The 21,127-nt window shown below is 47.7% G+C and overlaps 9 protein-coding genes across 9 annotated transcripts; 3 read left to right on the top strand and 6 right to left on the bottom strand.

The window, feature by feature from the left end:
* Nucleotides 1-1,439: 1,439 nt before the first annotated feature.
* N7529_012016 (uncharacterized protein) lies at nucleotides 1,440-3,699 on the top strand (the record flags this gene model as incomplete). The annotated part of the gene is made up of 3 exons (XM_057247542.1): nucleotides 1,440-3,345; nucleotides 3,401-3,587; nucleotides 3,645-3,699. The coding sequence occupies 3 exons, from the start codon at nucleotides 1,440-1,442 to the stop codon at nucleotides 3,697-3,699; spliced, it is 2,148 nt and encodes a 715-aa protein (XP_057092891.1).
* Nucleotides 3,700-5,447: 1,748 nt separating this feature from the next.
* On the top strand, nucleotides 5,448-6,202 carry N7529_012017 (WW domain protein; the record flags this gene model as incomplete). The annotated part of the gene is made up of 2 exons (XM_057247543.1): nucleotides 5,448-6,030; nucleotides 6,102-6,202. 2 exons carry the CDS (start codon nucleotides 5,448-5,450, stop codon nucleotides 6,200-6,202), a joined length of 684 nt encoding a protein of 227 aa, XP_057092892.1.
* A 191-nt stretch (nucleotides 6,203-6,393) lies between these two features.
* N7529_012018 (class I SAM-dependent methyltransferase) lies at nucleotides 6,394-7,194 on the bottom strand (the record flags this gene model as incomplete). Its single annotated transcript, XM_057247544.1, has 1 exon — nucleotides 6,394-7,194. The coding sequence occupies one exon, from the start codon at nucleotides 7,192-7,194 to the stop codon at nucleotides 6,394-6,396; it is 801 nt and encodes a 266-aa protein (XP_057092893.1).
* Nucleotides 7,195-8,280: 1,086 nt separating this feature from the next.
* On the top strand, nucleotides 8,281-8,975 carry N7529_012019 (uncharacterized protein; the record flags this gene model as incomplete). The annotated part of the gene is made up of 2 exons (XM_057247545.1): nucleotides 8,281-8,361; nucleotides 8,409-8,975. The coding sequence occupies 2 exons, from the start codon at nucleotides 8,281-8,283 to the stop codon at nucleotides 8,973-8,975; spliced, it is 648 nt and encodes a 215-aa protein (XP_057092894.1).
* A 181-nt stretch (nucleotides 8,976-9,156) lies between these two features.
* N7529_012020 (cinnamoyl-CoA reductase) lies at nucleotides 9,157-10,389 on the bottom strand (the record flags this gene model as incomplete). The annotated part of the gene is made up of 5 exons (XM_057247546.1): nucleotides 9,157-9,461; nucleotides 9,517-9,622; nucleotides 9,672-9,847; nucleotides 9,897-10,071; nucleotides 10,126-10,389. 5 exons carry the CDS (start codon nucleotides 10,387-10,389, stop codon nucleotides 9,157-9,159), a joined length of 1,026 nt encoding a protein of 341 aa, XP_057092895.1.
* A 378-nt stretch (nucleotides 10,390-10,767) lies between these two features.
* tpcF (glutathione S-transferase tpcF) lies at nucleotides 10,768-11,484 on the bottom strand (the record flags this gene model as incomplete). The annotated part of the gene is made up of 1 exon (XM_057247547.1): nucleotides 10,768-11,484. The coding sequence occupies one exon, from the start codon at nucleotides 11,482-11,484 to the stop codon at nucleotides 10,768-10,770; it is 717 nt and encodes a 238-aa protein (XP_057092896.1).
* A 1,398-nt stretch (nucleotides 11,485-12,882) lies between these two features.
* Nucleotides 12,883-13,325, bottom strand: N7529_012022 (extracellular guanyl-specific ribonuclease RntA; the record flags this gene model as incomplete). Its single annotated transcript, XM_057247548.1, has 2 exons — nucleotides 12,883-13,257; nucleotides 13,311-13,325. The coding sequence occupies 2 exons, from the start codon at nucleotides 13,323-13,325 to the stop codon at nucleotides 12,883-12,885; spliced, it is 390 nt and encodes a 129-aa protein (XP_057092897.1).
* A 987-nt stretch (nucleotides 13,326-14,312) lies between these two features.
* N7529_012023 (amino acid permease) lies at nucleotides 14,313-16,301 on the bottom strand (the record flags this gene model as incomplete). Its single annotated transcript, XM_057247549.1, has 8 exons — nucleotides 14,313-14,716; nucleotides 14,763-15,134; nucleotides 15,185-15,279; nucleotides 15,336-15,515; nucleotides 15,567-15,724; nucleotides 15,783-15,909; nucleotides 15,960-16,071; nucleotides 16,130-16,301. The coding sequence occupies 8 exons, from the start codon at nucleotides 16,299-16,301 to the stop codon at nucleotides 14,313-14,315; spliced, it is 1,620 nt and encodes a 539-aa protein (XP_057092898.1).
* A 3,116-nt stretch (nucleotides 16,302-19,417) lies between these two features.
* On the bottom strand, nucleotides 19,418-21,059 carry N7529_012024 (trehalose-6-phosphate synthase; the record flags this gene model as incomplete). Its single annotated transcript, XM_057247550.1, is given in 6 exon segments — nucleotides 19,418-19,469; nucleotides 19,520-19,862; nucleotides 19,913-20,222; nucleotides 20,238-20,286; nucleotides 20,351-20,720; nucleotides 20,768-21,059. 6 exon segments carry the CDS (start codon nucleotides 21,057-21,059, stop codon nucleotides 19,418-19,420), a joined length of 1,416 nt encoding a protein of 471 aa, XP_057092899.1.
* Nucleotides 21,060-21,127: the final 68 nt, after the last annotated feature.

Here is a 21,127-nt window from a genome sequence, read left to right on the forward strand (position 1 = left end):
TTTTAATGGCTTCGATCGCAAGATATCCGAAAGTATTCATCTTTACAACTTGATATATATATGTGATGACATCATGGCCGTTTGTGCTGGTCAACGTTAGATGGGAGTTACTCGCCAAACAACGACGTGCCATAAATCAACTCAATCGGCAACCTTGAAATTGTGATGAAGGTTGGACAGCGCTGAACATACTGTGTAACCAGTATCCTGCACCCTGACGCTGAGATCTACCTCATAATGATTGCATCTGGATATTTGCAGGGTTCGCCAATCGCGCTGGGTGGCAGCCTAACGGTCTCAATTGGAACCTGATTCAGAGTCTAAGAGGAAACCCATAAGTTCCAATGTCGACCTAATCGATTGCGGCGCAAGTGACACAGCCACCAGCCACTATGGATGGTGGACCTGAAAGTCCGGCTGTGGCTCCCACCAAAAGGCGCGCCGCTGGGGGGAGGGCGCAGCAACTTCCATATCTAAGCTCCATCCGGGTACGAGAATAGATAAACGAAATGGGAATGGTACGCGAATGATTTCATCCGCTGCAATTCAAGTACGATAACGCAATCTAGCGCTGTGGCGACCAATCGTGTCACAAGGATAGGCAACAATAAATTCAAGACCCAATTTTGATCATTCTGGGGATCTGGTCGCGTTCTCAACGGCTTACTCAGGTATGCGCATGATTTTCCGGGGATTTGGCTTGGTGAAAATCATATTCCGAAGATTCACCGAGCCATAACCCGAACAGAATACTCTGTTAGGAAAGCTGCGAGTAAAAATATTGTTCAGTGATAAGCAAAAGTAAGACCTTGAGGCCAAGGGTCGTAACGAGTCCGAATGTCGATCTTGATGATTATTGACCAATGACATATTATCTGAGACGCGCAGTGTCCTGGTGGATCCGGATTTCCTGCCGCATCTCACTCTTGGCAAATCCCTATAGGGAAAACATTGGAGAACGCGTCATTCAATTCTGACACGTTGAACGAAAGTGTATCGATTGACATCATGCTAGGGATGTGATATTGTACAATATAGCAAACAACGGAAGAAAACGCGGCCGAGAATGTGCCAACCTTTTCTGTACTCGTCCACATTCTCATCGAGACCCACGTAAATTAACTTGTGGATAATTTGTGGACCGAAATCAGAGACAAAAATGGAACAATAGTGAGCAAGATTGTGGCGGTAGAATCAAATGCCAACTGCCAAGATTGCCAAGCTCTTCGAGAAATAAATAAATTCTAGTCCCCGTGTTCCCCTGAGGTGTCTACAAAACCTGGTCTTTCTCTTCGTTTGACACTCGCTCTTTAACTACTTTTATTCCATCAAAGGCTCGTTGCCTTCTTTCTACTGCTGTTTGCCTTCTGAAATACATGCGTAAGTCTACTCATTTCTAAATAAGGAGATCTGAGTCTCCACTCCTTTCCTTACTAACCATGCTCGTATTCGCAGACCGGATTCACTCGTGGGCGAAAGCTCACGCGTCCTCTCGCGGCCTGCCTGATCAGACTCCTTCCCAACAGGCCGCTGATTCCAATCCCACCGAAAAACCATCCCGAGATGGACAAGTGAACGTACCAGCAGAGGACCCTACTCCAGGGTCCGTCACGGAAACTCCCTCAAAGCCGGGTCTTTTGATCCGCATGCGAAATGGCTCCGGTCGTTTCTACAACCACACCAAGGATGCTCTTTGCCATAGTTGGGTCAATGTCCTTCTGGTCTTCGTGCCGGTCGGCATCGCCTGTGAGGCTGCAGGTCTCAACCCAGCCATCATCTTTGCGATGAATGCAGTGGCCATCATTCCCCTGGCTGGAATCCTCAGTCATGCCACGGAAAGTGTCGCCAGTCGTCTTGGTGATACAATTGGAGCTCTCATCAACGTCACTTTCGGAAACGCTGTAGAGTTGATCATCTTCATCATCGCTCTAGTGAAGAACGAGATTCGTATCGTTCAAGCCTCGCTGCTTGGCTCCATTTTGGCAAATCTGTTGTTGATTATGGGCATGGCCTTCCTTTCTGGCGGTCTTCGCTTTCAGGAACAAATCTACAACAGCACCGTTACTCAAATGAGCGCTTGTTTGCTCAGTTTGAGTGTGGTCAGTCTATTATTGCCCACTGCCTTCCACGCTTCGTGGTCGGATAATACAAACGCCGACCGAGAGACTCTCAAGGTCAGCCGTGGTACCAGTGTTGTCCTCCTGCTCGTGTATATTTTGTACATCATCTTCCAGCTCAGGACCCACTCTTATCTTTATGCCAGTATTCCTCAGGCCATCATTGATGAAGAATCTCACCCTGGTGTGTTGGCCGAGTTTATGAACAGCTCTTCGGATTCCTCATCTAGCTCCAGCGACGACTCGGACGACACCACGACATCGTGGACCACCGCTAAGCGCATCAAGAGAGCAATGAAGTACCGTAGACACCGCAAATCGAGCACAAGCTCAAAAGGAACAACCTCTCGCAACTCCTTCCAGAAAAAGGCAATGGCCTCCACGTCCAACGAGAACCAGAGCTCTATCCCCAACTCGATTGATAGCAATGAACACGCCCTTGACCTCGGTGACGAAATTCGCTACGACGCCGATGACGATGCGCAGGATCCTTCTGCTATCCGCTCTCGCGACTTTGGAATCGCCTTGAGCCAGATGGACAGCAGAGGAAGCAAGAAGTCCAAGAAGCGTGATCGCAAGAGACGCAAAGCCCAAAAGGCCGAGAAGAAGGCACAGCTCCAGGCTCCTAGTGAAAGCGGTCCCTCCAACGGCAAAAATCCAGCGATCAAGGGCTTCACAACTGCCCCGAACTTCGTTGGCTTCGATGGTGTAGCAGCAGAGGATGCACAGAAGCGTCGCTCGCCTTTCCCCATCCAATCCCTGCTTTCAAACACCGTCTTCAGCTCCCAGTCACCGGCCCTCTCACCTCGCATTGGAGCTGGTGCGCACCCCGGCATCTCTCGCAGTAACTCGTTACCCGCACACATTACCCGCCCTCCCCCGGCCGGAAATGCAGTCCAGTTCGCCCGTGGCGCTTCCCGCATCGCCGACTCGAACGAACCCCCAGTCCCGGAGACAGCCTCCCAGGCCCCGGAACCGGAAATGTCTCGCACTGCTGCTGTTGTCATGCTCCTGCTGTCTACCGGTCTTGTCGCCGTTTGTGCTGAGTTCCTAGTTGATGCTATTCCAACTATGATCGCAAGCTCGAATGTCAGTGAGGCCTTCATTGGTCTTATCATCTTGCCTATCGTTGGCAATGCTGCCGAGCACGTTACTGCCGTCAGCGTCGCGACTAAGAATAAGATGGATTTGTCTATTGGTGTCTCTGTTGGAAGTAGTATTCAAATCGGTATGTTTTGTGTCCTCAGTTCCTTCACAATCTCGGACTCTAACCTTCCTTATAGCCATCTTCGTTACGCCCCTCGTCGTCATCTTGGGTTGGTGCATGGACAAAGAAATGTCTCTCTACTTCACATTGTTCGAGACCATCTGTCTATTTGTCACCACCTTTGTCGTCAACTTCTTGGTTTTGGACGGCCGCAGTAATTACCTCGAAGGTGTACTTTTGATTGCCGCCTATATCATCATTGCGTGAGTTTGCCCTAACCCATTTATCGGAAGAGAAGACCGTATACTAACTACTCTTAGTTTGTCCGCATTCTTCTACCCGGACAGTAACCAATCTAGTACTATCGCAGGTTAAGAGGCTCAAACACTCACCTGGGGGGCGTACTGGCAGGAACAATAACGCGCTAGTTGGTATACTTAAGCTCTGATAGCCTGTGCTGGAACACTCTGATCAGAGTCACAACCATAATATCACATTTTATCACCTCGCATATCTTCTTACTTCGTAAAGTAACTAGTAATGGACACGCAGCGTAACAGGTGGCTCGGAAACCTATCCTTATCTGTAATTCAGCTTTTCGATGCGCTCGGGTCTGGACCATGTCGGGTTGCTCTCCAGTGTGCTTGGTGTCCGAATTCGCGAAGAGAGCATTAGCGAGATACTCTCAATGTGACCGATTTTTCTCGAGTTGGTATGAGGCTTTCGAGTGACTCACGGATAATACTAACTCATTGCGGATTGCTAATGCCCTCCATGAAAACGAAATTGTTTTTTATGATCACTTTCATCACGCCTTAGGTTACTATGCGTGAGTACGACACGTTTCAACGAATTCCAACGCCGAACGCCGTGATTTTGCGGAAGGCCCAGGTAGGAATGACCAGTTGGCATTCTTTAGATGAGACCATCATTTCTCTCCATTTTAAATACCTAAAAATGGGTGTTGACCGGTCTCACTCTCTCTAAATTCAATCCCAGTACCAGTCAGTGATCAGTTCCACTCTAAAAAAGCACAATCGTCATTGAGCCAGGATCGAATTTATCACAGATGCTCTAGTTTCTATAACACCGTTTCACAAAGGGTGTTTAATTCTTGGGGACTTGAACTGAGCACGAGATTTTGTATGTTCTTTGGCCGCAATTAGTATTGATGCGACATTGAACAATGTGGATGAGAGAGATTTTTACACCAATCAAAGTGATGTGAGTCAAAGGGCATAGGCTCAGACTCTTATTCTCTACTTCTGATACTTTGGACCACAATTTTCGTAGGTCTCATGGATTACAACACAACATGCATTCCTTACAGGAATAAATCCAATAATGGTACCATTGAAATTCGGCGAAACCTCTTGGAGAACCCAAATGTACTACATACGGAGAAGTATATCCACCAGCCACGTGTATGATAATCAGTGGCTGTGTAAATTCAGTTGAGCCACATCGTGGCTCGGCACGCAGTAACTAGCGCACTTTACAGCGCTTTCCCTATGTTTTGTACTCAACTTCTCCACTGCGGGGTTTTATCCCCCTTTTCCAAACGCTTTTCAAAATATCCTTTTTGATACTCGTGTTCTTTTCTTGTTTAGAGGAAAGAGTTAGGACATGGAAACAAGGGAAATAATAAGCCTCCCGTGTGGGGGTAGCCGATCCAAACTTTGAAACTTATGATCAAACTCCTGATCGGCCGTATTTTTTCGACCCTTCACCTTATATGGCTCGGCTTACGGTAACACACGAACCCACCTGGATACTTGGCATGATTGCAATTGGTCAGCTCATTCTCAACAGCCCTGTCAGGCGTAGGATTTCTAAATCTGACCAGAAGCTGCAAGCCACACCCAGGGGCTTTGCGGAGCATTTGATATTGCATCTGCCTAATGGAAAGCATAACAGGGCGCCAAATGACAACTTTCACAAAATGGATCATTTAATTAGCGTCGGAGTCAGAGATGTGGATGCCTCTTCGGTTCTGGGCGGAATTGGTGATATTTAGATACATTAATTAAGGGTGTCCTTTTGACCTTCCCATAAAAACCCTCCCCACCCCTCTTTCTCTCTTTACTTTCTTTTCTTCTTCATCTCACCCCATATCTCTCATAATGTCGTACGCACCACCTTACGGCGATCCTTACGCCCGCCCTCCCTCAGATCGTCCTCCCTACGATCGTCCTCCATATGATCCTTATGGCCGCCCTCCCGCGGATCCATATGCTCGACCTCCCTCAGACCGTCCCTATGAGCAGCCACCCTACGATGGCGGCCGCCCACAATATGATCGCAGCCCATACAGCGCACCCCCTCCCCAGTCCCGTCCCCCACCGGGTCCACCACCTCCCCTACCTCAGGGTTGGGTCCAGGAATGGGAACCTTCTGCCCGCCGCGCTTTCTGGGTAGAGCCATCCACCGGCCGCTCTCAATGGGAGCAACCTTCCTACCAGCCTGCCTACTCTGGCTACGACGATGGATCGCGCAGCGTCCCTCCTGCTGGCCCGCCCCCGGGCGCTTACTATGCGCCTCCTGCGGGCCCTCCTCCGGTTTCTTACGACAGCCGCCCCAACTACTACGAGCCCCAGGGGGAGGCCCCTGAGAAGAAGAGCAGCAATGCTGGCAAATACCTCGCTGCTGGTGCTGCTGGTTTGGCCGTTGGTGGTCTTGCCGGTGCTCTCATTGAACACGAGCGCGGTACGTATTATATTGCTGCTCCATGCCATCCCCTTTGCAATTTTTGAACCCGAAGCTAAACTTTTCATTAGATGAGGACTCTGATCGGTCAGACCGGGAGGAAGCATATGAGGATGGTCGTCGTGATGAGGCATACGAGGAGGGTAGCGATGGCGGTGGTTTCTTTGACTGAGCAGTGATTACTTGACTGACTCCTGCCGCATCGTTTCTTGGGATTCAGTTTTATCGTTCTAGGGTTGAAGGGTATTACATCAATGCTTCAATTGATATTTGCTGTTCCTTTCCATATTTCTTCGTCCGGTTTTACTTATTCATAGACATGCGAAACCAATTCATACCCTGCATATTGCATACAGATCCTATTCACTTCCAGCAAAGAATCTCCCCATGCAAGAGCCCAAACCAAGCATTTTGATTCTCCACAAAGTCCTTCCATCCCGCTGCAATAATCTCTAAATCATCTTTTTGCGCAAACCCCTCTCCAACAGCACTTTTCGCGAACCCAGAAGACATAGCACGCGCCTGCATAGATCCGCCCCAATACGCTCTTTCCTCATCACTCCCAAAGCACCAAGCCCCAGCACTCTTTTTGATCTTTGAGTGCTCAAATCCAGCATCCCGCGCCCAAACATGGATCATCCGTCCAGGATGTGGGCTTCCGCCTTTAGCACGCTGCATAGTCTCCGTGATCTGACGCCAGATCGCAATCCCCGGGTTTTCGGGATACCAGCTCAATTCCGCCGACTCGCGGCACGCCACGATTCCGCCCTCTTTCACGACGCGCCGCATCTCCCGTAGAGCCTGAATTGGGTCTGCGATGTGTTGGAGGACCTGATGCGCATGGACAACATCGAACGTGTTGTCTTGGAATGGAAGCGCGTGAATATCGCCTTCTTGGAATGTGACGTTTGAGACGCCGTTCGCTTTGGCCAGTTCGCGCGCGCCGTCCAGTGGGTCGCTAACGTATTCCACGCCTGTCACATGGCCGGTGGGGATTTGTTGGGCAATTGAGATGGTGATTGAGCCTGGGCCGCAGCCGACGTCCAAGACTTGCATGCCTGGCTTCAGGTGTGGGATGAGGTAGGGTGCTGAGTTGGTGACTGTGCGCCAGCTGTGGGTGCGCAAGACTGAGGCTGAGTGGTCTGTTGTGTAAACCTGAGCCATGATTGTAGGCTTTGTGTGTAGTGCTTTGTGTATGATGGTTGGAGAGTTAAAGGTTGTGAATTTTTTCAATGGTTGGTTTTACATTGGAATGGGTTTTATAGGTGCGGGGAGTTGTATACTTGAGGTATCCGATCTTTCGGAATTCCGAAGTGGCGATCTCCCGTATCACCTGTGCAATCACCAATTTTATGTACACTATTTCCAACGGTTATCATGCGATACAAATGAGTACGGAAGGATTACGGAATATATGTTCCATGTTCGCGATAAGCCTATGATCCAGACTTGTTCAAATTTCTTCATAAAATACCTACATATGTGCGGAGCATGTACCCATCATACCCTCGGGGCCCCGGTCCGCATAATCGCTTAGTCATCACCGTTGCCGTCCACGGACCAGGCTCACACGCTTCGAGACAGCACACGGAATTCCGAAGATTTTCCCGAACTCATCTTCAGTACAAAATGACCCAAAGCATCAATCAAACAGCGCCTTCAACCCCAGCTCAATCATCGACTTCAAGCAGCAGTAGTGCAAGAAAAAAGGCCTGCCGCAAATGCACACAGTCAAAAGTTCGGTGCGATTTGGCGACACCAAAATGCAACAGATGCGCCACCCGAGGCAACATTTGTGAATATCCAGCTGGTCGTATTAATCAACGAAATGTCGCAGCAGCCCAGAGTCTCATCTCTCTCAGTGAGCCGAATCAATCTCAGGGCCTTTTCGAGCTGGCACCCACGAGCTCAAACGCGCCATTTCAGACCCGACAAACCGCATTAGACCTTTCCGTTCCAGGTGGTCTTTTCTCTCAGTCACATCCCGACCTGTCTTCTTTCCAACAAACAGACCTGATTCCTATGGCCGATGCAGGTGAAATTCGTGATCGCTGGCTACGTCCATATGTTTCTGCCGCGACCGGCCAAGAACCTAAGCAGTTGAACCCTCACACTATCCAGTATCTCACATGTGTGTTCAAGGCATATCTCAGGAACTTATCTAACTCGCTATTCCCACCCTTTATACATTACTCACAATGCACCCATGGTCGTTCACCCGTTTTGTCCTATTGCTGCGCCAACTTGAAAATGTGGCTGGGGAAAAGGCCTGAGTATGAGATTTTTATTTTGGGGACAATACGGGATGAGATGAAGAAGATCGAAAATCAGGTACGTATTCAATCAATATTCCCAATGATTATTCTAACAAGTGACAGGATGTGTTTCGATCAGACTTCGATATATTATGCTCTTTTCAAGCCTATCTCCTATACTTCATGGCCTTACACTTTTTTCCCATGGCCGATTCCACGGAAGCAGTATCCCCACACGACCCTCAAATCCAAATCAAGATGCAGGAGATAGCTTTTCGAACCGCTCAGCCGGGCCTGTTGTGCAAGGAAGAGCAATATAGCACTCGACCGGCCTGGGAATCCTGGATAGTGGCCTCCTCCAAGCGCCGGACCCTTTTCGCCATGTATCTCTTTACCAGTGTTTACAACAGCCAGGTAGGTCTTCCAAATTTTATCGCAGAAGAATTACGGGGTGTCATTGTCCCCGAAAGTAAGATACTCTGGGAAGCACGCGGCCGTGGAAACTGGGAGAAAGAATACAATCTTCACTTGTCTCGCTGGCCAGATGGAATGCTGGAGATTTCCGAGCTTTGGAAGTCTGCTGAGACTAGTACGGATGCTCGACGTGAAAGGATTGAGCGGTGGTTACAATATACGGATGAGTTCGGCTTTATGCTTTTTTCTACCTGCGCGCATATCCATGGATGCTAGCCTGGCCAGAATTATCAGACCCTAAAGTGGTCCACCTCGCATATGTCTAAGTTGCATACGTCTTAGCCCTCGCTTTCACCGGTATAGATTCAGAGTTTCGGAAAATATTGTGGGCACATGTCCGTTGCAATTGGAACGCTTGATCCCGAAACTTTCCCCGAGAACAGTCGCCATATAGCTGTCATTCGTACGTTGGCAAGCCCACAGCGAGGCACTCTTCCAATGACGTCCATCCAGGTCGCCCACAAAATTCTCGCAATATTTGTTCGGCTTTCTCGACTCCAACGAACAGATGCAGGCTGCGTCCTTCGTTGGCGGGCGGGTCCGGAATCTTGCTATTGTGCGGCTGAAGTTTGCGCATAATTCCGACAACATCTGACCAGTTGAACGGCGCCGCCATCGCAAAAATACGTTCCGATTCTAGCTCTGGGTCCAGCAAAGCGGCAACGTGGAGCTGGGCTACGTCTTCTACACTCACATACCACACTGACATTGTCAGTACATGGTGGTTCGACATCGAAAAGAAGAATTTTGGACTCACTCGGAGGAAAAGCTTGCATGAAATCACCAAGACCTTTGGCCAGACCACTCGTCAGGGACATACTACCAAATATGTTGCCGACTTCGGGGTGAATCCGCGGCCCGAGCTGATCTCCATGTCAGCCGATATCCCTTTTGCTTATGGGACACACTTACAGTCCAGTAAGGCACCACTCTGTTGAAAACAAATGGTGGATGATTTTCCTCGACCCATTTCACCGCTCGCCTTTCCCCCTCTGTTTTCGACGCCGCGTATATGGAACCGCCCATCAGGCCCGGCAGCTCAGCAACATTGTCCTGAACAGCCTTAAGGGAAGACTCGTTCCATGAGTCTACTGGACCATCAGCGCACTTCATTTCAAAAAGCCTGGTGATACCCACCTTTGTCAAATACGACCGGTTTATCGGCGACGGGTGCAGTGCACGCTCCGGCAGAGGATGTCAACACAACTCGCTTAATGCAATTATTTCCGGCCGCGAGCTCCAGCCAAGTGAGAGTTCGCTTGACGGTTTCCTCGATTATTGAGTGATCCTCGGCGAAAGATATATCTGTTGCCTGATTTTCATCAGCTCGTTCGCACAGCGTATCCGAGCGGACCTCGTTTCATACAATCAGCATCATACCAGCTACATCCTTGATCAGGGGTGAAACAGCATCTCGGTCCCCCAAATCCGCTAAGACGACAGACTCGAAGAGATCACCGTATCTTTCTTGGAAGAGTTTGTCTAGCCATGGCCGAGATTGGCGCACTTGACCGCGAACGCGATACCCTCGCTTCAGTAATAGGTCAATAACGTGGGAGGCTATGTAGCCGTTTGCACCAGTTACGAGGATGCGAGAGCCTGGTGGAAGGGCATAAGTCTGCTGGGTCATTTTGAAATTTTGCTTTGGTAGTTCTTGCGACCGTCGTGGCTTTGGTTATATTTTCCTCCATCAAGGTGAGACAGTGAGGATCTCGCATGTTAATTGGGTACACAAACCCCCTCACTTGCCACCGGTACTTCGTACCCCGCGAGATTTATTTGCCTGTGTCCGCTTATGGGCTTGCCGATATTTTTTGCTTCTTTACTCGACCTACGTTGACCAAAAATCTGTCTTCTGTGCTCCAACGCTAGTTTTCTTTTAACACGCTGGATGACTACGCAACATTGTCACTGACAAACTTGAAATATTGACTCCATGTATTTACGCTAAGCTAGGACTGGGTTTATCACCCTATACTGAGAACCGCATCTACGCAGCATTACCACATCACTGGGCTGCCCTCTTCTTGGCCATCTGCTCGTTCGAGGAGTCCAGGACGGCCTTGATCGCTTCCCGGGAGGTCATGCGCTCAAACCATTCCTTCTCGTGAGGGAATTCATCCAAATTAAACCCATCTTCACTAAACGACATATGCGCACCCGCCTGCCAGGGAATAAATGCGATATCCGCATAAGACAACTTGTTTCCGACGAGCCAAGGACCGTCTCCGAGATTGTCAGCATTGGCCTCCTTTTGCTGGCCCAGCCATTTGTCAAGAACGCCCGTCACGCGCTTTGCCTCGTTGACGTAGCGCTCTATAGCACTGGGGATCTTCTCAGCGTGGTATTTCTTGAACCAGTAGGCCTGCCCGTAGTACGGGCCTTGGCCAGTGGTTTGAAGGTACAGGAATGAGCGCGCGAGCTCGGCTTCTGCGCTGCGTGGCTCAAAGCTGAGCTTGCGCGGCTCCTTGGTGTCGTACCGCTCGATCAGGTACTCGACGATTGCGCCGCTTTCCCAGATCGTGAGACCAGTGTTTGGGTCGTGGATTGACGGAAGACGTCCGTTTGGATTGATGGCTTCGTAAGCTGGGAGCTTGACGTCGGTGTATTCGACGGGGACTACCTCGAAGGGGAGCTCAAGAAGGGTGAGGATAATTCCGATCTTCAGCGGGTTGGGGCCTAGAATGCCGCCGTAGAGCTGGATTGGTTTGATTGTGGATGTCATGGTTGCGTTTTTATATAGATGCGTGTATGTATAATAGAATTGATTGATTGACAGTCACAGTTTGATGAGTTTCTGGTTCGAGGGGAGGATTGTGGTGGTTGTAGGTGTTCTTTATAGTATTTTGATTTTCCGACTCCCCGATCTTCACCTCACTTCCATTGTTTTCTAGTTCCATTTCCAACCATTCCTAAGTTGAGGAGGATAGAGTATCATAATTTACTAATTATCCCAACAGAGGTGTTTTGACCCTATTCATCCGGCGGAGGGATTCGTCCGGTCCGTCCAAAGTGGGGTTCATCCGGGGAAACAATTATTAAGCTCGGCACTCGGCTCTGACGAAGGCCGAATATAATATCCACATCTGACCACTCATGCAGATACAACTCGAAAGTCTTTCATAGGTAATACATTTCAGGGATGCTAATAATTTTGGCCGTACTGGTTGGCTCTCGACTGGTAACCAATACGTTGCCAAGTGCAGAGATCCTGAAATACTTCGACTGACCCGTTAAGTTTATGACATGGTTCAAGCATTAGTATTGCGTGGAAATGTAGACCAAGTATCTATAGAGGCTTGAGAGATCAGATATAACCTCCTCAGGAGGAAAGTCACGTTAATATTTTTGGAGAATGATCATGCACCTGGCACATTGATGTGAAGTATGCTACTGTATATTTAATACGTTGTGTTGAATAGAACATCCAAAACGAGATTGAGGATTATGGAAGCTTGTTGACGAGGAAAGGCTTTTTCTAGATCAAGTACATAAGATCACCCACTACTGTGAATACAAATTACTATTTCACGAAAAATTTGAAAGCCTTGTGCAAATTTACTACAGCAGAGGCATATATAACACCGTACTCTGTTGAATCTTTGAGCATCAGACATCCTCCACCACATCACCATACTTGTTTGAAACTCTTCCTTTGTCTCTTTGTCTTCACCTTTAATGGTCTCAAAATCTCCCTCAAGATCGATTCCAACCACCCATCAAACCCCAGTCCTCCTAATCCATTTTCAATCTCTACAACATCTCGGCATCAGACAGATAGTGTCGCAACACATTACATTGTTGTTGTCTCTGGGCCACCAGAAAACGGAGTCTAATTCCAGTGTTGCTATCAAGCCATATGCCAACATGAAGAGCTGACTCAAACATTCCCCAAACCCAACCCAAGAACCCCCAATCCTCCTAATCTTTCCAAACACTCTACAACACGGTATCAGATACATAGTTTCGCAACAAAAGAGATCAAGCTTGATTGTTGCTACTTCTGAACCAAAAAGCGAAATGGAGTCAAGCGGAATCTTGTCACCAAAGCCAAATGGCAACCTAAAGAGCAGACTCCAACATTCCCTTAATTCCACGTAATCAACCCTCAGCCCCATCCACCTTAAGTACAAGCAACAAAGTCATCCCCGCTAGCCCCAGTGTGTGTGATAACACCCGCAAGCTGGTCGTTCGTATTGAAGATCACGCGATCCGCACCAGGCGACCCACCAGTGTACACAGAGCCGCTGCTCAGGATAGGGAACTCGTAGTATGTCCCCGAGACCGGGAACACGAAGCCCTCGTAGTCGTGGTAGACGTGCGGGTAGGAGGAGACCGTGCTGCCAGCAGAGTAGAGCTTGTAGCCCGCTGCCTTTGCGGCGCTGACCGCGCTGCTGGTGTAGCAGATTGTGCCGCAGGTCGAGGCACAGGCGCGTGCTTCGATATCGAGGGGGGCTGCGAGAGTGCTGGTGATGAAGACGGCCGCTAGGGCGAGGAGCTGGGACAGGTTAGAATTTTGGACTCGTGCGTGGCGGCGATGGAGGGCCTTGCCTTTGTGTATTGCATTTTGCGATTGGGTTCTTTTGGAGAATGGTTTGGCTTGTACGCTTTGGATTGATGCTCAATACTACGGGGGGTCTTGCTGTTTATATAGATTTGGCGAGGGCAGTGTATGGGCTTCGACAACATCAATTCCAAACCCGACGCGAGGCGGAAATAAATTGATGCATGGGATGTTGCATTCTGATTATACTCCTATTTGATGTCTAATTGGCGAGCGAGTAGTGCACGTCCGAGTTTCATTCTCCGAGTTGAAGGACCATACCGGAATGGGAACGTTGACCGATAGCAATATCGCACTAATCCAGTGAAATTGAGGCACTAAGCATCCCCAATTGGGCGATTGAAGAGAGCGTGAACAATTGAGTGGTGAGGGAGGTGTCGTTTTGGCAAATGCGCCCTATCCGAGACGATGATCGACAGCCCCGGTGGTCTCCGGTGGGAGACGTTTCATGCTGGACCCTGACAAGTGTCCTGCAGCTGAGATGAGAATAATCTGAACCCCTCATTATCGGGCCAATTATATTTCAGTATGTAGCACGATGCTGGTTAAAATGCGATTTATCTAGCGGCACATGTGGGGCCAAGCATAGACTTGACGGGATGCAGGCGTTGAAGTTCATTTGCACAACGCTATTGGTGATTTCTGCAGACGGAGTGGAACGGATAAGGCTTGTCATTTGACTATACTGATTGAGCCACAGCTTCAATCGATGGAATTTTCAGTATTACTTTCTCATGTACTCCCGCTCTCCGACGGTTTCCGTGCTGATCCCTTGAAGCATCGTCCCCATGCCCGGTGGCATTCTTATGAGACCTAATCAATGGCATCTGAATCGTTCTTCATGAATAGAACTAGACCGCGTTAGGTTTGTTTTCCGGGTAGTAAAACTAATTCAAACTCTTCACATGCGCGTCTGCACTTTTTGATCCCCGAACAGAAGGAGATGTATTGTCTATTGGGTATTGTATAGGAGAGGGTATATCGCATCTCTATCCGATAACGACTGAGTAAATCCGAGACCACCACTTCCGTCTCTTAGGGGATTCGATCTCGCCTGATTCCGCTATCTCCCTTCGCCCGGTCCAGATATCCATATCCTCCAGTTTGACGACACGGGTTTTGTTCCAGAACTTGTAGCCAACAACGAAAAGTACGAATACCGGAAGGAGGATGTAGTTGATCACAAAATCGGTCGAACTGAAAGGGTTCAAGAAACAGGTATATCCTTGGAAGAAGATGAGGAATACGTTGGCTGCAAGTGAGAGGTATGTACCGTATGGGTAGAAGACTGCTTGATAGGGTAGTTTGGATGGGTCTTGGCCTTGCACGACCAGCGCTTTGCGGAAGCGAATATGGGCGATTCCAATCACTGACCACACGATGAATGTAGCAACTGTAATTTGTTAGTCAGGCATATTGATTTTGGGGGATGTACATGCCTCCAGAAAGGGTAATCAATGCCGAGTACACCCGTCCAGCACTGGAAGATTGCCCCAAGAACACAATGCAGGCAAAGATATTGGTGAATATTAAGCCAACCCAAGGAACTCCGAGCCTATTGGTCCGTCCAATAAACTTGGGGGCTTTTCTATTCCGAGACATGTATAGTAACGTTCTAGATGCCACATACAGCGAGCTGTTTCCGGCTGATATCACACTGATTACGATCAGGGCGTTGATAAGATGGGCAGCGGGAAGGATACCAGCATCCTGCAATGAAATTGTCAAAGGCGAGCTGGCTGTTTTCGAGGTTGCTCCGAGCAATCTGTCGTCATTCCATGGGATTAAGATCCCAATGAAGAAAATTGTGCCTGGTTATGAATGAGCCATTGTTGAGATTCATATTCCAATGTGTACTCACCAACGTAGAAAATCAAGATACGCCAAAAGACCTGCTTGATAGCCTTGGGAACTGCCTTTTGTGGATTGGCAGATTCTCCGGCCGTGATACCAACCCTGAAATCTTGTCAGCCTCAATTTAATCATCAAACCTGTGGAACTTCGATACATACATTTCCGTACCAGCGTATAGTGTGCCGGCAACAACAAAAGTCTTGGCAACACCGTTGATCGAATCGGCAAATGCGCCAGGATTACGCCAGTATTCGAACCCAATCTTTTTGGGTCCAATGCCACCGGCACTGATAATGATAGCAAGAACAAAGAAGACAATCAAGGCCAACACTTTAATTCTGCAAAATGTTAGTACATTGTATACTTCATGTAAGCACCCGACCACTTACAGAGAAAGCCAGAATTCCATTTCTCCATAGGCCAAAATTCCCAGATTGGACAGCGTAAGGAACATCACCCAGAATATGAGAATCCACGCCCATTGTGGTACAGCGTCTGTCCAATAACCAATAACTAGTGATATAGCATTGTATTCGTTGGCCAGAACCTGCATTTTGCATCATATTAGCAACCAAGCAGTTCGATCATGCCAATTCAATCCATACCGTCACCCATAAGTACCAATAAGCCCAGCCGAGCGCGAAAGCAAGGGAATCATCGATGAAGCGCTCAGCATACTCAGTAAAGGATCCCGTTACCGGAATCAACGTAGCCATTTCGCCAAGGGATTGCCTATGAAAGTTAGCATTGTTTCACAAAACCCCAGAATTGAGCATTCCTACATAACGAAAAAGACGATAATGCCGACCAGTGAAAAACTGATCAATGCTCCCGCAGGCCCACCTTCGGACAAGGCATTTCCAGAGCTCACAAGCAAACCAGGACCGATAATTCCTGCGCGAAAATACCATTAGCAATTGCACACATAAAATATAGTATGCGACGTATTCACCTCCGATCGCAATCATTTGCAAATGTCGTGACTTCAACTGGCGCTTCAATGGCGCAGCTAACGGATCGGTCGCGATTTCCTCATCTGATCGCGGAGCTTCAGACGATCGGAAGCTTTTGTTGTCGCCATCTTCAGCTGGGCCTCTGTATGTGACACTTGATCCTTTGTCCATTTTTCCAAATGGGCAAAAAATGTTGATGAAGATGTCTAAAAGGAAGAAACAATTTTCCCCCACAGAAACTGCATGTCACGGTAACATATGTGCAAGATGTGGAGATGCAGCATACTTTTTTGCGCCAGGTTAAGGTACCATGATGAAATTTCGGGCCGCAGCCATTTGCTACCGATGTCGTGATAAGCCACCCTAGCGGCGCAACCGATAGTGGGTCTGGTGGATCGAGCTCTGTTTCCGCGGAAAAGATGAGTAGGCGAGGTGTATACACATGTGTATACAGGGGAAATAGGTTGATTGGAAGGTTCTTCCCGAACTGTCTGACACTTGGTAGCTTTGGACTTATTCTGGGAACCTTCGTTTGAGCTACACCGCCCGAGGCCCTTTTAAGGTGTTCATACAATATTGCAGGAATTGAAAAGAGGTAGTTTCATTATTGCCAACCTCCTCGAATAGATACAGCAGAAGATAGTATGTGGAGTGTCTCCAGCTTTATACAAATGCCCATACATGTAGGCAGCTAGAAGGTTTAACGAAGTAGTCCACATCGCGCTTGGGTAGCCTGGGAGTGCACGGACGACGCCACGTGGGGCTTCAAAAATAAGGTTATCTCATTTTGACTGTCTTCAACAATACTACTCATAGCAAGTAGGAGTAGTGTAGTATCTTCAAGGGCTCAGAATGTTTGGATCTTCCTACCTCTTGAGGTCAGATTGGAATGAGATATTTTGGTCATTCATCACTGCTCAGAAAGAATACCCAGCAACAGTAGTAGACTAAAGGGATGAAGACATGATTTAATTTCTCATCTGAGATCTCAGACGAACCCCATTATACTCGAACACGGATAAATCCCTAATGAGGGTTAAAGTTTCTTTTGTCAAGGAAGGATTGTACATGGTGATGATATAGCAGTGTTTGCTTGCCGTGCATGTTTGACACGCCTCCCTAGACATAGATAGAGTTCCTCAGATCTCATAATAACTGATGAATTCAATTCAATCATCATTCTGGTAGCATGGGTCATAGTAAGAGCTGGCTCATATCATTCGGCTTCAGCTCTTGGGGTGTTGGTCATCATTGCGAACGCGGCTAGATTTAGATTCGAGTTGTGTTCAGAACTGATGCATCTTTATATGCACGAACAGAGAATGGTAAACCCGGCCAAGAGGTCGCTAATGTTATTTTGCAGTTTGGACCGGTGGTTGCTCCATCATAGTATGGGAGCTTGCGTGCTTGCAGGGCCAGAAGGTTGCAAGTTAGCAACCAAATACTAGGTCCAACTTCATAGATTCAACATACGCAAGATGTACCTTCATCATTTTCCTTTTCCCATCCCAGTATAAGAAAGTTCCAAAGCCAGGGAGCCGTCATGCATATCGATCGGATTGCGCAGTTGAGTGGGCCCTATAAGCAATTCATAGTTAGCCTAAAAAAGAAGGAGGAGATGCAACATACAGACCAATGATAAGAATTTCATGAACCAGCCAATTAACTTTCCATATCAGTGCCAGCAAAAAGATAGTAAATTGCACATTTGTACCAGATTTTGGGCTTGAACATTGCAGAAAGGTCAGTACAGAACCATTCACTGTACTCAAGGGAAACAAGCCAGCTGAACATTTGGTCATCATCATCCAATCCGAAGGGTATGGATAGGGTCACGGAAATAACACTGCATAACATGTATTGTCAGTAAGATTCAGGACGGCAATTTGAAAGACCAGGACTGCTCTTCGTTGATTCAGACAAAATTTTATAATCATAACCCTCATACCGATGATGCTGTCATTATCCCAACTCGATACATCTGATTCAATAGGGTTCAACTCACTGGAGGTGAAAATGGCCACGGGTCATAGAGAGGGATCACTTGTATTGTCAGCAAATACAGTAGCAATTTGAAAGACCGGGAATATTGTATGTTGGCTCAGACAAAAAGTGTATAATCATAATCTTCATATCACACTGCCTTTGGTCATCATTGCCAGCTCAATGAATCTGACAGGGTTCTGTGATTTCATGCACTTACCGAACGTGGATTCACAGCTGTATGATTATGTGTCATCATTAAGTCACGCATGGTGGATGGGGGGTTGTATTGAAGACTGTGCAGTCTGTTTAGTGGGTCGATGGATACAGTTGCTTGTGGTATCTTCATCGGCATCGGTCACTCTTGCGAAGGAATAATGGTAAGCTATAGCAATGTAAGTAGAAGCCTTTTTAAGTAATACACGCAACGCTCAAGTCAAAGACTGGACATTTCTTCTTTCAGAGGCTCAGAGTATATTTGTTCACCACGGGACGGGGTCAGAAGAAGAATCCCAATTTTTGTCACTCATCATCGCCAAACTTTGATACTCAGCACTTACTGGTTGTTGGTAATGGCTCGTAGTATTGAACGACGAGGGTCTTGTCATGTCGATCTTGGAGAATTGGATCAACAACAAGCCAGTAGCCAAAGCTGATTCAAAGTTCGAGAATCGCAACGTAAGATATGTTGGAAATTGAATCACTCAATTATGAAGCATGTTATAAAGCTTGAAGAAAGAAAACAAGGGAAGAAGAAAAGCCAGTACACAAGCTCGACATCTTAAAGTAGATTACCATTTATGCAATACGCGTTGCTGATTGGCTTCGTGCGAGGACGCTAGCGACTTCGATTCAAACGCTGATTGGCCTGAAAGCCAGGCACGTGACCTTCACATCCACCCGTGCAGAGCCTCACCTGGATGTACTTTGGAGATGCAAATGGTCGATGAACACGATCTTACTGGAATAATCTCACACGCTACAGGATAGATGGAAGTCTAAAATTTGGTGAGCCTGTGTTAGAGGCGTTTTAGCTCAGTCAGACGCGATTGTTTGTTCTTTGCTGATCATGTTGATGAGAAAACGGCGTTTTAAGGCTGCGTAGATACCAAACTCTAGCTCGAATATACATCAATTTCAATTCGTGTATTCCTCCAAAGTTAACCGAAAAATTGATTTACGTAAGTTGAGATTGACTCCAGGGCTTGGAGATCAATCAACTGACTTCTTCACAGCTAGCATTCTATCCTCCCAGCCCTGGCCAGAATTTTCACCGCAATTGAGAATCAACAAGGGTCCTCAAGTCATTTACAGCGTTTGGATAACTTGTTGATGAAATCTTGCCCCCATTTAGCACTGCGAAGGTCAGCCACTGACAATTAAGTAACAGAACGGCGAATTCAAACCTTGTATTGTGGTCGACGAAGTCACGCAGATACTCATACTTCGATTTCCGCTCAGACGCATTGAGATTGATTGCCTTAAATATTGCCTCAGACATCTCAGTTGTGTTGGCCGGGTGGAATGGAATACTACCTTTGGTCATGAAAGATGCGGCGCCGGCAAATTCAGACAGCACGAGAACACCATGACCTTCCTGTTGACAGGCTACGTACTCGAATGCGACTAGATTCATACCATCCCGGGTGGACGTTAGGAGGCACACATCAGCAACAGAGTACAACGCCGTCAACTCGGCAAATGGGACTGAGCGATGCATGTACAACAATGGTGTACCCTCGGGTGTAGCTATTCGGTTAGTACAGTAAGCACTTTATGGATCTCGAGGACTTACTAACCATGCTTGCCGTTGATCTTTCCAGCCATGGTGCAAAGCTCCCGCTCGAGTTCCTGATATTCTTTGACGTCTTCGCGGCTAGGAACGGCGACTTGAATGAGGACAATCTTGTTTTGCAGCTCAGGATGATCATCAAGGAATGTATCGAAGCCCTTGAGCTTCTGGGTCAGGCCTTTGATATGATCAAGTCTGTCGACTCCAACTATGATCTTGACGCCTTTGCAGCGTTCTTTCAGGTTGCGAATACGATCCTGAACCTCGGGTTTCTGCAGAGTGTCGGTGAATTTCTGCGGGTCGATACCGACAATGAACTTATTCGTGCAGACAAGGCGGTTTTTATACTGTATTTGATTTGGGATCTCAGTACGTGCACCGCTGACGGGCAATAAGTATATGGCCGCACAACTTTGAGGTGGATAAATTAGGAGTTAACACTTACAGAAGGCTTGCACAGGTATCCATAAAGTTCTGTTTATACTCATCCGTGTGGAACCCGATAAGGTCGCTGGATAGCAAACCTTCGATAAGGTGCTTTCGAACGGGAAGATTTCTCCAAAAGTCACCCGCAGGAAACGGCGTGTGCAGGGAGAACCCAATTGCACAAGCCTTGCCTTGCTCTTTGAGGCGGTGGCGGAGAAGCTCCGGCAATAGCATGAGATGATAATCGTGGACCCATATCAATGATCCAGTCTCCGCCGTATCAACAATGGCGTCTGCGAACAGTTCGTTTACACGTCTATATGCTTGCCATGGAGTATCGTCGAAGGTAACGCCAGACTGGTAGTGGAGAATGGGCCAAAGAATTCGGTCTTAAGATCAGGATTGGTTGATGAATTAGGGCACGGTATTTACTCACTTGAGAATCCATTATAGTGCTCATGCGCCAAAGTACTATCCAGGAATACCGGAATCGCATTGTGTGCTTCCAGACTCTTGCATACTTCCTCTCTATCACCTGGATCCCTGACTTCGATTCCCGGCCAACCAAACCACTGGAACTTGGTGGACTTGGTCAGTCCGGAAAGAGAAGTAACAAGACCGCCACTTGACAAGGATGATTGAAACCCGCCATCGGATCGCTTCACTGACAAAGGCAGTCGGTTGGAAACGATGATGAGGTTTTGCTTGCCATTCGTATTTTGACCCATTCTGATCTCTAACCAGGTTTATATATGTTTGACAACAAGGATCATTAATTTGGAAAAACATGCAGTTT

The sequence above is a fragment of the Penicillium soppii genome (assembly GCF_028829465.1).
Source record: "Penicillium soppii strain IBT 18220 chromosome Unknown utg000010l, whole genome shotgun sequence".
Classification (NCBI taxonomy): domain Eukaryota; kingdom Fungi; phylum Ascomycota; class Eurotiomycetes; order Eurotiales; family Aspergillaceae; genus Penicillium; species Penicillium soppii.